This window comes from Vombatus ursinus, unplaced genomic scaffold, assembly GCF_900497805.2.
Source record: "Vombatus ursinus unplaced genomic scaffold, bare-nosed wombat genome assembly UNPS02014794.1, whole genome shotgun sequence".
Classification (NCBI taxonomy): Eukaryota; Metazoa; Chordata; class Mammalia; order Diprotodontia; family Vombatidae; genus Vombatus; species Vombatus ursinus.
The window spans coordinates 28,467,638-28,483,470 of NW_020954572.1; the positions used below are offsets into that span (position 1 = coordinate 28,467,638).

At 37.5% G+C, this 15,833-nt stretch overlaps 1 protein-coding gene across 1 annotated transcript in view; it reads left to right on the forward strand.

Annotated features, from left to right (window-relative positions):
• The first annotated feature begins 2,015 nt into the window (after positions 1-2,015).
• Positions 2,016-15,833, forward strand: part of AQR (aquarius intron-binding spliceosomal factor) — a 109,409-nt gene continuing 95,591 nt past the window's right edge. Inside the window, exons 1-3 of the mRNA XM_027870100.1 lie at positions 2,016-2,208; positions 7,660-7,716; positions 9,140-9,180. Of these exons, the coding sequence (XP_027725901.1) occupies positions 2,134-2,208; positions 7,660-7,716; positions 9,140-9,180 (173 nt within the window). The 5' untranslated portion in view covers positions 2,016-2,133. The remainder of the gene's footprint in view (positions 2,209-7,659; positions 7,717-9,139; positions 9,181-15,833) is intronic.

The window sequence follows — 15,833 nt, forward strand, 5'->3', positions numbered from 1 at the left end:
CAAACTGGAATAGGCTTGTATACAATATTTGGAATCCTTGCTTGTTCAGTGAAACTTGGGACTAAGGTGACTAACACTATCATGGTCTAGCAGTGCATTCAACCCCTCAATCCCTCCCTTGTTCAGCAGGGAATTCATCTTGACTAAGATGGGGGAATGTTGAATGTAACTGACTTTGCCTGATCCCAGGTCTATGACTTGCCTGAGGGTGACTTCAAAAAAGTAAAGAGGAAAAAAAAGAGCCCTCATTCTGACCAGATGTTACCATTCCTGAGCTTTCCCCCAGCCTTCTCTATGGATTTTTGGTTGTTATGCAAAACAACTTATGTAACAGCTTCTTGGGGCTGTGCCTTCCCTGAGACTCCTCCCTTTTGTCATTTAAACTCTTCCCCCTCTGCCCATCTTGGGCACTGTTGCACCCTGGTGTTACGTGGTGGTCCTGAATGGCAATTTCCTTGCCTCAGTTAAAAGACCTTAGTTTTTGCTGTTTTGGCAGTCTTCTTCTTTTTTTCTCCTTGACAATCCTAACAGGTAAGCACCCTTAAGAGCACTTATTCTGAGTCTGATTCCAGGTCATATTTCAACCATATCAGATCTAAATTTTATAACTACTAATGGCAACATTTAAAATCTCAAAAAAAAGTATGGAAGAGCTTCGAGATTAAGAACTCATTGTTATCACTTAGCTCATTTTTAAAGACACATGGTGCTACTCCCAGCTCCCTATAATTTTTCTCCATTTACCACCTTTCTTCTCCCTACTTTCTTGCTTGCCCTCAGGGTGAGAGATGGGGTAGAGGCCACATCTCCCACTTTGGAGCCTGGGACCATTTAGCTGCCAGATCTCACTACACACACACACACACACACACACACACACACACACACACACAGGAGAAGTTTTCCATATCCTTATTTCTAAAAAAAATAAAAAATAAAAAAAACCCCCACAAACAAACTGCCTCAAGCCTTTTTCAACATGCTTAAACTTTCTTCCTTCCTCTCTTTTTCTTTCTGAATCTGGCTGGGAGGAGGGAAATTTAAAAATGGATGAAAGTTCATAGGATTATAGATTTATATATTTTATTTATTTAAAATTTAAGATTTTTAAAAAGATTTTTAAAGATTTAGGATTTTTAAGATTTAGCTTTGAAAGGGACCTTAGAGGTAATTTTAATCCATTTCCCACCATTTACAGATGAGGAAATTGAGGCTGAAGGGGTCTAGTGATTTATCCAAAGTAAGTTGGCAGAGCAGAAGTTTGAACCTGGGTCATCCTAGTCCAGTAGTTATAGGGTCATAGATTTAGGGCTAGAAGGGACCTTAGAGGTCATTTTATTCATTTTCATTTTATAGCTGAGAAAAACTAGACCTAAAGAGGTTGTGTTGGTTACTTATCAATGGTCACATAGATAGCAAGTGGCAGAGTCAAGATTTGAACTCAGATCAAGTCCACAAGCATTATTAAGCATGCTAAGAGTTAAGTCCTGTGACAAAGAACTTAGCTGCCACAGGGAGTGACTTTGCATTCAGGAGTTTTCCAATTAATTTAAATGCTTTTTTCAAATACCATAAAAAGAGTCTGCAAACCCTTCATACAGCATGTGTGTGTCCCTATCAGGATCACTACTCAGTCCTCCTCATGACTCCATTGGTATCCTAGGGACTTGGGGAAGGTAGGTCACCCATTGCTATAGATGGGGCAACTGAGACAGAGCAGATGGCTGGGTGAATGACTGCCTGTATGCATCTCACTGCTTTGTCTTTCTCAGCACCACCCTTCCCACTGCCAGCACTAAACGTAGAAAAATCAACCTCTGTCCTCCGTGCTTTCTCTCAGCCTTCCATTAGGGGGCAGTACAGAAAGAGGTCTCTTTTTCATTCCTCGCTTCTCTAGCCCAGAGTATTTCTATGCCCACTTCCGGTCTCTCTGTTCCTCCGCGGGAAACTTACAACTCTAGGCTCTCTTCTCGCTCCCCGAAGGTGACGACTTCCGCTCCGGACTGGATCCCGGAAGTGCCGAACGACCGGCAGGCATTCATTCTGCGGTGTGTGTGCAGAGAGAGCGCTTGGGATCGCCGGGTACCTGCTCTTACCTCCAGCTCCCAGGGTTGGACCAGGGGCCGACCGACCATGGCGACCCCAGCGCCGCCCAAAAAAATCCTGGCCCCCACGGTGTCCCAGATCAACGCCGAGTTCGTGACCCAGGTGAGCGCGGCGGGGCCGGGAGGGATGAGGCTGTCGGAGCCAGGGGAGGCTGCGGAGGGGGCGGGCAGGGATGAGGGTCGAGGGGCCGAGGAGCCGACGACCGCCGCGCCTGGAGAATGGCAGGGGCGGGGGTTGGGGCAGGAGGCCGGGACGGTGCTGGGGGAGGGGGGGCTTCTCCCTTGCTTTCTTTCAGAACCAGGTCTGGTTTGTGTCACAGCTCAGCTTTATTGTCCCTACTTCTAGAAACTGGATAAAGGCGACTTTCTTCGCATTACTTTTTTTAAATATAGAAAGGGAAAGCGAGGAGCTTGCAGGTAAACCGTAGGTGGGAAGTGTAGAGTTTACTTAAATGGGAAACTCCTTGTGGACAGGAAGGGAATCTTCGTGTTTCCAGCTCCTTGCACTGTGATTGATAGAAAGGGGGATGGAGAGAGAGGAAGAGGTAAGGAGGCTACTGTAGAAGTAATCCAACATGAAGCAAGTGTTTAACAGGATTAGGGAAAGGAAATAGAAAGATGGATGGAAGAGATTTCGGGGCTTGGATCTTATGGACTCAGAAATTGATCATATATGTGATTGGAGAAAAACCATAAGGAGTCAAAGATGAATGAATGTTGCTGAATAAATGTTGAATTAGCGGACATACATGCAGGCAATTGAAAGCATTTATTAAACCCATTAATTTATTGTGGTGTACTTATCCGTCGTTCAGCAGTCAACCAGCATCTATGAAGCACTTGCTATGTGCCAGACACTGTTTTAGTCCTTGTCAGTGCCTCTTGATCGACACTGCGCCTTTGAAAAATACTCACGATCCTTGTCCTTCAATAAAGGGGTCCAGGAGAGAAAATTAATTTATTAAAAAGTATTTATTAAGTGCATACTATGTGACAGGTGTATGCATGGATTTGTGCAAATCCCTCACCACTGTAAAAACCATTCATATGCATAAAATAATTCATAGGATCATAGATTTGGGACTAGAAAGGGCTTTTGTAAACTTTAAAATCCCATGTAAAAACCAATTGTGTATAAATCTTAATATTGTCTCCCTGATGAGATTACAAATTCTTTAAGAGTAGGGACACTTATACATCTTTTGAAACCTTTTAGTTATTGGTAGTGGAGTCTAGACTCTTTATTTTACAGATGAGGAAACTGAAGCCCAGAGAGGAGTTGGTAAAATGTATTTCCTTAGCTTCTTTCTAAATATGGGGGACTGTGGGTATGGAATATTCATATTCTTGCACACGGACTTGGTTGTTTCTTTGCTAGTAGTTTTATATAGGAAGTAGAGAAAATTAACGAAGTGTGAGAAAATGTGGTGGAACAAGAATCAGGAGATCTGGACCATGGGTAGATTACTTAACTCATCTCTTCCTTACTTTCTCCTCTCTGTCCTCAGTTCACAGAGCTTTTGTGAAGAACAAATAAAATTAATTTTCATTATAGTGTTTTGAATAGTATAAAATTATATACAAGGTATAGTGTTCAAATGAGGAATAGTCCATATTTATAGACTGTCATATCCTAAGGCTCTCTAAGGGGTTTCAGAAGATGTATAAGGTATTACTCCCACTCTTAAAAAAAATTATAATCTCATCAGGGAGACAGTGATAAGATATATACACAAGTGGTTTTTACCAATTGGCTTTTAATGGAGTTTTGAGTTTACAAAGCACTTTACATTCTCATTTGAGCTTCATAACAACCCTGAGCTAGGCATTACAGGTATCATTATAGATGTTTTCAGATGAGGACATTGAAACTCAGATTAAATGACTTGCTCATGTCTTCACAGTAAGTGTCCAAGTTGGGATTTTTATATATAAAAGGGGCAGTGCTGTATTCTGAGTCTGGAAGACATGGTTTCAAATTCTAACAATGACATTTATTAGCCTTGTCGCTCTGGGCAAGTTACTTGGCTGCTATGTGCCGAAAGAAGCTCCCTAAGTGATAAACTTAGTAGATGGTGGAGCAAGTTCTTATACCAAGAGTCTTCATCACAGGTCCTCATATTTGTATAAATACATGAAATGAATAAGTGAATTAAAAATCATTTATTAAATATTTAATATGTGACAAACATTGTACTAAGCATTGGGATATAAAGAGAAAAAGAAGACAATCTTACTCTCAAGTAGTTAACTCTCTATTTGGGAGACAGCACATGTAGGAGGGTCAGTTGCAGTGTGGATGGAAAAGCTCAGGAGTCTTTAGGGTACATTGAGATGTCTTCCCCGTAGGGTTAGAAGCCTGGACAGTTCTTATATACCACTATTGGAAATTGGAGTGGGGAGAGTGATCCTAAGGGCTGGAAGGGATTGAGGATTTTGGATTACCTTTGGTGGTGATTGGAATGAGGGATCAACATCTGGCAAGGAGGGAAGAAAGGAAGGGGCACTGGCAGTAAGAGTGAGGTCTGGGTGGCTGGAGGATGGGGGAAAGCAGCCCTGCTTGGTGTCAGCTCTGGCTGTGGTGGTTCAAGCCATACCCTTTTGGACTCTGGGTTGCCTAGCAGAATATGATTTTCTATAAGAGGGGGAGCAAGCATTTATTAAATGCCTATTATGTGCATGGTGCTAAGGCAATTTGCTAAGAGCTTTGCAAATGTGGTGCAAGTTCAAAGGAGGAAGATTGGTTTGGGCTACAGAGGCAAGGGGAGGTTTCATGGAAATGAGTAGAACTTTAGCTAAGTCTAAAGGATGTATAGGATTTCAACAGGTAGGAATAGGGGAAAGGGCATTCTAAGTATAGGTAATTGTGTGGTCAAATGGCACAGTTATGAAAAAACTCAAGTTGTATTCAGGAAATTGAATCATCTAGTTTGGCTGAAAGGTAGAATATATTAAGGTGAACAGTATGAATGATGCTGGAAAGGTAGGTTTGAGCCAGATTGTAGAGGACCTTTACTTTGGGGTCATGAGAGGTTTTAGTTCATGGTATTTATGTAACATGCATGCCTTGAATCAAGTGTGTGAACAGTCCTTTCTACCTTTGAGAGTTACTCAGGAGCAAAATGCTATGCCTTCCTTCACATGGAAATAACACAGTATACTTTCTTTTTCTTGCTTCCATTTTTATTTATTGATACACACAAGGACAACATTCTATACCTAGCTTTTCCTAGTAAGAGTGAAGCATCATTTCTTTAATCTGCTAATCTGTGCCTGTTCGATTTTTTAAGGGTTAGTTCTGTGTATTTAGACATTGATGTATAGTACCACATCTGTGAACAGATAGTGCAGCTCTATTTTTGATAGGTTATTCATCTCCGCTATTTTATATTTCCTTCTGAGGAATTACGTCTTATCCCTGTTTATCGATATTTATATTAGATTTTCTGAGTTTTTACTTGTTGGGAAGTATGGTGGTGTCTTGATTCTTTTCCATTTGCCTTATAGTTGCTAAAGTACATGTTTTACTTTGTTACTCCTCTACTCATTAAACTCCAATGGCTTCCTATTGCCTTTTGAATCTAATGTAAACTCCACTCTTTAGCTTTTAAGATCTTTCATAACCCGGCAGCAACCTTCCTTTCTATTCTTTTTTATACATTCTCCTTCTTCTAAACTTTACACAAGTTCCAGCTTCTTTGTGAAGCTTTTCCTGATTTCCTCCTTGCTAATTTGCCCTTTCACAGCTCCCCAAATTACCTTTTATATATATATATAAAGTTTTTTTTTGGATTTACTTATGTATGCACATAGCTTTCTTGATAGAAGATAAACTTCTTAGGGCAGGGGTTTGTTCGTTTTTGTCTTTGTATCCCCAGTGTCTGGCACATAGTAGGCCTTAATAAATGCTTGGCTGTTTGATTCCATACTTCCGAATCTTTGCTTTAGATCTTTGGGCCTTTTAATAAGTATTAATAGGTCTTTTGGTGTATAGCCTGTTTGACCTGGGCAAAACTTGTTACAGGATAGGGCCTTTTCAGGAAAATATCAGGAATGGTGCCAGTGAATGAATGAACAAGCACTTATTATGTGCTAGGGTATGAGGATACAAATATAAAAGTGACATTCTCCTCTCAAGTTTACATTCTGTGTTTGTGTGGGGTGGGGAGGAGGGAGGATCGGGATAAAAACTTTTATATTGTGCCTTGCTCCGTGCCAGACACTGTGCTAAATGCTTTACAAATGTTATTTCATTTGATCCTCACAACAACCCTGTGAAGTGAATGCTTTTATAATTCCCATTTTACAGTTGAGGAAACTGAAGCAGACAGACTGTTAAGTGGCTTGCCCAGCTTCAGATAGGGAATCATTGTCTGAGGCTAGATTTGAGCTCAGGTCTTTCTGAAAAGTAGTTTTTGTTCAGGGAGTTAAGAGGGATTTTGAATGGAGTAGTCCATTGTCATATCCTTTCCAATAGCAGTGGTAGCATTACTTTATTATTCCTGGTTCAGAGTCGGAATAATGTGAGACAGGTGATAAGTTGCCCATTTTGAATAGGCCCTGGTTTCCTTGTGGATGGGTTGTGAAACATGGTCCTGAGCTGCCTAGATATAGTAGATTAGGTGATTTTTTTTTTACTCACTCATTCACCAATCAGGATAGTTCAGCTTCTGGATGCACTGCCTAAGATGAGTATATTAACTCTCCTTGGGTGGCAGGGGTCCTAGTCTTTGGAGGTCAGGATCTGAAGGGTTGCTTTTTCTGGGTTTTTTTTTTTTTTTTTTGGCTAGGCAATGGGGTTAAGTGACTTGCCTAGGGTCACACAGCTAGTAAATGTTATGTGTCTGAGGCTGGATTTGAACTCAGGTCCTCCTGTATCCAGGGCCAGTGCTCTATCCACTGCACCACTTAGCTGCCCCCAGGTTTGCTTTTTCTGGTAGAGATGAGAGGAAGGGTATTGGCATTGGCATGTAGAAATGATAGAAGAGAAGGGCAGGGAGAGAGTAGGAAAAGTTCAGAGATTATTATAGAAATAACCCAATAAGAAGTAATTGTTTACCAGGGCTACTCAATGGAAAAATAATGATGGATGCAAGAGTTTTTTTTAAATTATGTTTTTCAATTAAAAAACAAATTTTCCTTCCATCCCACCTCCCTTCCCCCCCTCCATTGGAAAAGATAAAAGAAAAACAAAATCCTCGTAACATACATGCATAGTCAGGCAAAACAAACTCCCACATTGGGCATGATCAAAAAGTTTATGGCTCATTACAAGAGATATTTGGGAGGAAGAATCATTGTGACTTGGCATCCAATCATATATATGATGTGAGGGAAATAGGGAGGAATTAGAGATGATGAGTTTTGAGGATGGTAACTGGTTGAATGCTGCTACCCTTAGCAAAAGTAGCAAGTTGAGCAAGAAGAGAAGGTTTTGGAAAAAAGGTAATGGATTTGGTTTTAGATCCAAATTATCTTATGAGTCTTTAACATTTAAAAAAATTCTTTGATTGTGTAATATAATAAAAGTATTTGTTTTTGCTTACATTTTCAGTTAGCCTGTAAGTACTGGGCTCCACATGTCAAGAATAAATCTCCCTTTGATTCAAAGGTAAGCATTTTTGTTTTGTGTCACAAATTTTCTAGATAATGTAAAACTTTGAGCTCCTATTTTTTAAAATTATGAGTACTAGTTAACTTTAAATATTTGTTTATGTTTAAATAACTTGAGCTTTTAAACCAGTGAGGAAAAACTACAAGAATAGAAATTCCTTAATATAGAGGACCTGAGGAAGATCAGTTTCAGTGAAGGGATGGAGGGTTAAAATAGAGAGTGGTCTTTAATAATACCATAAATCTTCACTGTGCTACTGAATGAAAGTAACCTAAACTTAGTTTAGCTTGAGAGATAGGCCAAAGAATGAATTCTGAAAGATAATTTGATAAATATTGGAATTCCACTTAAAAATGGTCCTTAAATAGGATAGATGTTGATTGCCTTGACGTGATTTAGGTTGTATGTACCTTAGTGATTTTTTTCCTTCTGTTACAGAAATGCCCAGGTAGCATCATTAGATCCAGGGACTGGGAAGATTGAATTCCCACATCACTTTGATTAACATCAGTACCATTTTACCACTAGTTTTGGAAAGGTAGAAGAAATATGATATTCCTCTAGTTGATAGTTGATTATTATTTTAGTTGATATTTGGTACAAAAGTATCACCAACAAATTCCCCTAGTTCCATCCCGATTGGGCAAGACCTACAGAATTTACACGCTTCTCCCAGAAATCAAAATATATAGTATACTGAGGATGTAGTACTTCTGCTTAGAACTTAAAGACTGTGACATGCATATTGGTTATTCTAGATGGATAACTGGAGAGTATGTTTTCCAACTGCACTAAGTGGAAAGCTTGAAGCATCCTTGAATATGTTAACAAAATGTTTTCCATAACCTTAATGAATTGCTTCTGTTGGGCATACTTTTGGGTCTGAATTCTGAAATACTGTTTATGAATTTTAGATTGGAAAACTATATAAAGATTTTAGTATTAATTATTTTAAAGTGTCTTGTCACCTGTTTTTCCAAAATATACCACGTGTTTTGATTTGATTTTTTTACACTACCATAAATTTTTTTTATCCTATTAATCCAAATACAGGATGTAGTTTTCCCCTTAGTTTGACTTATACAAAACTTTAGTGCAACTTATAACTATTCTTAGTTACCTGTATATTTTTACTTTTCAAAGAGTTTGTGAATGAGATTTCATTTTAGGGGTACAAGCTCTATTTGAGTTGATATTATTTTTTTGTCCTTCAGTTTTATATTAACTTGTTCTTTCACTCAACATGTATTGTGAAATGTTGGTTAAAATGATTATATATTGTTTCTAAAACAGATTGTCTTGTATAATCTCAGGAGTTGAAAACTACTAATTAAATAAATTGAATTACTGTCTGAAAAACAAATAGAATCTATCAAAACAGCCTTGATTCAATATTTCATATTTATATTTTTGGTAATAGGTCATTGAAGCCATATATGAAAAAGAGATCGTCAGGTCAAGGTAGGCAACATTTTGTTTTCAAGTTTAGGAGTGACTGATTTTTTTTTTTCCTCATCTTCGTAACACAATCTGTATTATAGAAGTAATTGTGCTGGAAGGGTGGCTCGAATTGTCTAAAGACTCGTAAAAGTCATACTTTACCTTTTTGCCACCCAGTTTCTGGTTCAGGTTGGAAGAATTAATTTTCAACAAAGTTGTATTTGTTTTTTCTCCTGGAATTTGGAGGAGAGATCACTAAGCTGATGGGACTGTTTTTCAGAGTTTATAGACTCGTGAGTTGGGAGTGAGGGTGTTTAAAGATCTTCTAGTCCTGCATTTTAAAGATTAGAAATAATTGTTTATTGGTTGATTGACTGAGGCCCTTTGTGACTTTCGTCCAGGTCCTTCACAGATGACCTCTGAAGTTGGGGTAGTGGTGAATGACTTTCTTCTAGGTCTTTTCACATTACTTGTGCTGTATATCTGTTATCCCATGGTCTTGCTATATGACCAGCCTACTTCTTTTTACAGTCATACATATCTTAATAAAAACCTTCAAATTAAATCACCGTGTACTTTTAATAATCAGTGACTTCAATATAAAAGTTGATATGAAGGAGATTGATGAAAAATAAATTGGAAAGCGTGGTACCCTGTCAAGCAATGAAAGAGGCCAAAGGCTCGTGCGTGCGCACGCACACACACACACACATGTGTGTGTATGTGTTTATATATATATAATATGTGTATGTATATGTATATATATGTAACTTATGCATCTATCCATCTCTCTCATCAGTACTTTTTTCAAGAAGAGAATTGGGAAGTCACTGGTTAACATGTGATCCAAATAACGTTAAAAAGGGCAGCTGAGGGAAAGAAATTGACTTTTGGGATTAATCTGTGATTTTATTGATCTAAGGAATTTCTTTGACCAATGCAGACAAACACCTCTTTTGCAATATATGGACTGGGATAGTTGCCTAGGGGCACTAAGAAGTTAAGTGACTTGCTTAAGGTTTGTAACCTAGTTTTCCTGCTTCTAAAGCCAGCTTTCTTTCCACTATATCATACTGACTCTTTAAAAAAATATTTAATTTTTTTTTGGCCTAATTATGTGTTAAAACAAATATAAAATTTTTTTTAAGTTTTCAGTTCCAAATTCTGTCCCTTTCTCCCTCCCTTCCCTCCCCCCTCCTTCAGACAGTAAGCAATAAGATATAGATTATACATGTGTGGTCATGTAAAACATTTCTGAATTAGTCATTTTGTAAAAGAAGACTTGAATTTTAAAAAAAAATGAAAGAAAGTGAAAAAAATAGCATGCTTTAATGTGTATTCAGACAATATCAGTTCTTTCTCTGGAAGCAGATAGTATGTTTTATCATTAATCCTTTGGGATTGTCTTGGATCATTGTATTGCTCAGAATAGCTAAGTCATTCACAGTTCTTCATGGTATAATATTGCTATTACTGTGTATAATATTCTCCTGGTTCTGCTCACTTCACTTCACATCTCAGTTCACATCATACATAGACTATAATGAGTCTATCTTTTTTTTTTTTTTCCTCTTTAGGCAATTGGGGTTAAGCGACTTGCCCAGGGTCACACAGCTAGTAAGTGTCAAGTGTTTGGTCTGAGGCCAGATTTGAACTCAGGTCCTCCTGACTTCAGGGCCGGTGCTGAGTCTATCTTAATAGCCAAGAAATGATGGTTACTGGTATGAGAGTCCTTTTGGAATCAGCTTCCTTATATACATTTAGACCATTGCTTTGTTAGAATAATTAATGCTCAAAATTGACACCAAGTTAGAAGAAAAGATAAAAATGAAAAGATGTGCCATGCAATTAAAGTTACTCTTTTATTAAAGTAGCTCTTTACGCAAGTTCTTCATGCTGAAAAATAGGAAAAGGAACAGGTGTTAATCAACAGTGTTTTTGTTCTCATCATCACTATTTCCTGCTAATGTGCAATATGAAGCAGTCCTCACAGTGAAGAGCCCAAAGTTACCCACTCCATCAAAAACTTGATTTTGTCAAGTTAAGATACATGGCAGGCAGTGGTAATACATGTTTACAATATAAAATCATTTGCACAGTCCTTGCAAGAGAATGCTGTAGGATTGTGGGTAGCATTCTTACAGAACATTGAAAAGCAGTAGAGGGAAAAATGAGTTTTCAGAAAGTTTTGTTCATAGACCAATAAAATTAACTTATTCCAAAAGCATTTAAAGAAAACTGGAAGGAGAACAAGAAGCAGAATAAAAAGAGAAAAAAAATGTTGTCAGCATTTTTATAGTAAAGGCACTTTTGTCATTATCGATGATGAAACCATTATGTTTGCGTCCTAGGCAGTTAGATGGTGCAGTAGGTAGGACTCTGGGCCTGGAGTCAGAAAGACTTGAGTTTAGATTTAGTCTCAGACATTACTAGTTGTGTGACCCTGGGCAAGTCATTTCACCCGTTTGCCTCAATTTCCTTAACTGTAAAATGGGAACAATAATAGCTACCTCCTAGGGGTGTTGTGAGGGTCAAATGAGATAATAATTGTAAAGTGCTTAGCACAGTGCTTGACACATAGTAAGTGCTATATAAATGTTAGCTGTTATTATTTTTGTTACATTTGGATCCTTAATATCTTAGTTCTTTGTGCTTTTTGAAGAAGTGGAAATGGCACTATGCAAAATGAAGACAGGAAGAACATCTCAACCAGACCAAGTATTGACAGAGTAGGAAGGCTGTGCTGGATGTAACAGAATTTTGAGGGCATAAATAGATGGCTCAATTTTCAAGACAGCTGAAAGAGGGAGGTACCAACGATTGGGAAAAATAACGGTACTACTGAAAAAAGGCAGTCAAGAGTTCATCAGTAACTGGCAACCCTAATGCTTACTTTTTTATTTTCTATAAAATTTTTATGAAAACAACCTACGTGTATATTGCAGATGTCCTTGATGGAAATAAGACAAGGAAACAGGCAAGCTTTCACAAATAGTACTCTCACCTAGACCACGTCTTTATAGTCATAACAGTTGACTGAAAGGTGCAGAGAATGTAAGATCACATTGTGCTTGTTATTTGTTGGCTATAAAAAAAAGTGTTTGATTAAGTAGAGCCAAATGTAACCTTACAGATTCTCATTCAGCAAGGTGTCTTTCCTATACATATGCTATGATCATACAGAATTTCTTGATTGATGCAATACAGAAATGACTATGGATTCTTCTGTTATTAGCTGTAGTCATAGAAGATGTCCAGTATAGCATCCAATTTGAAGGAGTCTCTATATTTGCATGCTAAGGGTCTTTCTGATACCTGTTTGTAGATGATTTGTATTAAGCCCTTACACATTACTGAGCCTTCTAAGTGAGATTTATAATCATAGAGAAGAGTTCAGCCTAACAATTGGCCCAGGGAAAGCCAAATGGATGAAGAATAACAGATGCTGTTTAAAGTACAGTGTATTTTAGCTTATTTTTTTGTGTTTTATTCTTAGAAAGTACATTTGGAAAAATACTGGGAAAGAAGGAGTAAATTGTTGTAAATGCCAAGGTATAAATTGGCATTTTTGGATAAGTAATGTAACTCTTGCTTTATCAGAAGATAAAATCATGTATCTAAAACTGGCAGATTAAAAAATTTTTTTAAAGTAATTTAAGTAAATATTTAATATTAGGACCTGTTGTTTATGATTACTAAATTTTTAGAATGTGGTATTGAGTATTTGTTTTATTTAAATCTACCACTTGCTCCATTGATTTACTTGGGACTAATATGCCATTCCTTTGCTACTATTTTACTTTTAAAAAATATTTATTTTTAGTTTTCAACATTCACTTCCATAAGATTTTGAGTTCCAAATTATCTTTCCCTGCCCCTTCCCCAAGATGGCGTGCAATCTGATATAGACTCTACATATACATTCATATTAAACACATTTTCACGTTAGTCATGTTGTAAAGAAGAATTAAAACCAGTGGGAGGAACCACGAGAAAGAGGAAACAAAACAAAACAACAACAACAAAAAAAGAGAGCAAATAGTATGCTTCAGTCTGCATTCAGACTCCGTAGTTCTTTCTCTGGATATGGACAGCCTTTTCCATCATTAGTCTTTTGGAGTTGTCTAGATCCTTGCATAGCTGAGAAGAGCCAAGTCTATGAAAGTTAGTCATTGCACAATGTGGCTGTTACTGTATACTGCTGTTTCACTTTTAAGTGTCTTCAGGGTGAATGAGTCATTTATGATTTTCACTTACCAAACATGCCGTCTCTGAAAGTTGCTCTGAACCTTCACTTCATACATTGAATCTTCATCTGGTTGAGCTAGATGACTTCCGAGGTCCCTTTCAGATCTAAAACTATGTTCCTGTCATTTTAGAATCAATCATTCTCATTTTTAATTGCTTGGAAACTTTTCCTTGATATTGAGCCCCAAATCTGCCTTTCAGTTGCTTCTGTCCTACTGGTTCTCCTTCTGCCATTTGACATCAAGCAAAACAAGGCCAATCTCTTCCACATAAGTGATAGTTAAAGATGCCCCCCTCTAAGTTAAGGAGCATTAACTTGTTTTGGGTCATGAACCCTGTAGCCTGTAGACAGTTTTCAGAATAATGTTTTTAAATGCACAAAATAAAATATGTACAATTATAAAGGAAACCAGTGATTTTGAAATAGTTTCTGTGTGTATATGTGTATACACATACATACACAAACACACACATATATATGGAGACAGAGAGAAATAGAGAGAGATGACCCCAAATTCATGGACCTCGTGCTGAAAACCCCTGCTGTCTGAGACTTTTTTACCAACATCTCCTGTTCTTTCTGTAGCATTTGTTTTATTTTAACTCCTTTTTTTTTTCTTGCCATCCCTTGGAAAATACTTTGAATCAAGAGAAGAAACAAATTTCTGTAATTTTTTTTTGCATATATAAAACTTTGATTTTAAGATTCATTTTGTTGATGTGCAAATAACAAAATGACTTAAAAACCACCAATGGTTTTTGAGCAGTGAAAACTTGGCTGGCTTATTTGTAACAGCCAAAGGGAGTGACTTGTCGTTTGCCATGCAATAATGGCAATCTTAATAGTTATTTCCTCACCCTTTACACATTTTCAAGCACTTAAAGAAAAACTGAACTGATTTCATTCTGCCCCAAAGTCTGAGAGTTCAAAAGATAAGAAGCATTCTGCCACATTGTAGCTACAAAGTGTATTTAAAAATTTAAATGGCCATTTTTGAGTCTAGTGCCTAAGGTATCCATTTTCCTGAACAGTGCTGATTTGGTGGTCATGGGTAGTGTGGGAATAGTTTTGATGTAAGATTTATTAACTTGTTTCTAGTCTGTCATAATACACAATTTATTGCCATAAAATACTCTTAATATTTAACTAGAAGCATTAAATGTTTTAATACTTTAAGTCAGAGTTGCTGTAGTTTACTTAAAAATGTGTTGTGGTTAATCTAACTGAAACTAATAGGAAAATATTATCACTTTTGACCATAAAGTTGCCACAAATAGTATAGCCTTGAAAATAGGACAGTTTACCAGTGCATAACAATTTTCTTTCATTCTCCTCCATATCTTCAGGAAGTACATTAGTAGTAAATAGTTAGTCCTTTTCATTATTATTTTGGTTTAAATGATTACTACAAATGAGTGACTGTTTGGAAGGTTGTAAAAGTATTTGTAATTATCTTCTTTGAAAAAAAAACCCAGTCCAAATAATGATTTTTCTACTTATGTAGAATTTTTTATTTTAAACAATTTCTTTGCATTCTTATTTATTAATTATTTTCCTTATACCCTTGAGAGGGAAAGAAATTATAGAATTTTTGATCTGGAAGGAATCTTAATATACAAGATGACCAATCTATTCTTTATGACATTTTTGGTGACCTGCGGATCTTCATCAAAAAATCAAGTCAGCAAGTTACCAAGTATATGTTTAGTGCTATGTGCCAGGTATTAAGCTAAGCTCTGGGGATACAAAGAAGAGCAAAAACACAGTTGCCCTCAGTGAGTTCACATTCTAATGGGGAAGACAGCATGCAAACAGATATGTACATGCAAGATATATAGAGTGGAGATAGGAACTAATCTCAGAGGGAAAGCACTAGCAGTGGGGGAACAGGACTGGGAAAGGCCTGTTGCAGAAGATGGGATTTGAGCTAATTATTGAGGGAAGCCAGGAGGTGGAGGTGAGGAAGGAGAACAGTCTAGGAATGGGAGATAGCCAGTGAAGATGAATGGAGTTGAGAGATGATAGTGTCATGTTTAAGGGACAGGAAGAAGGCCAAGTGATCCTGGATTGTAGAGGATGCAGAGGGCAGTAAAGTGTAAGAAAACTGGAAAGGTAGGAAGGAGCCAGGTTGTGAAGGACTTTGAATGGCAAACAGAGGATTTTATATTTGATCCTGGAGGTAATAGGGAGCCGCTGGAGTTTACTGATATTGGGAGTGACATGGTCACTTTGATAGCTAAGAGAAAAATGGACTGGAGTGGAGAGAGACTTAAGGCAAGGGAATAAACCAGCTGGCTATCGTAATAGTCCATATGTGAGGTGATGAGGCCTGCACCAGGGTTGTAATTTTGTGATTTGAGAGGAGAGAATCTGTCTAAATTCCTAGACTCAATATTGTGTTTTGAGAATAGGCCATTTTAAAGGG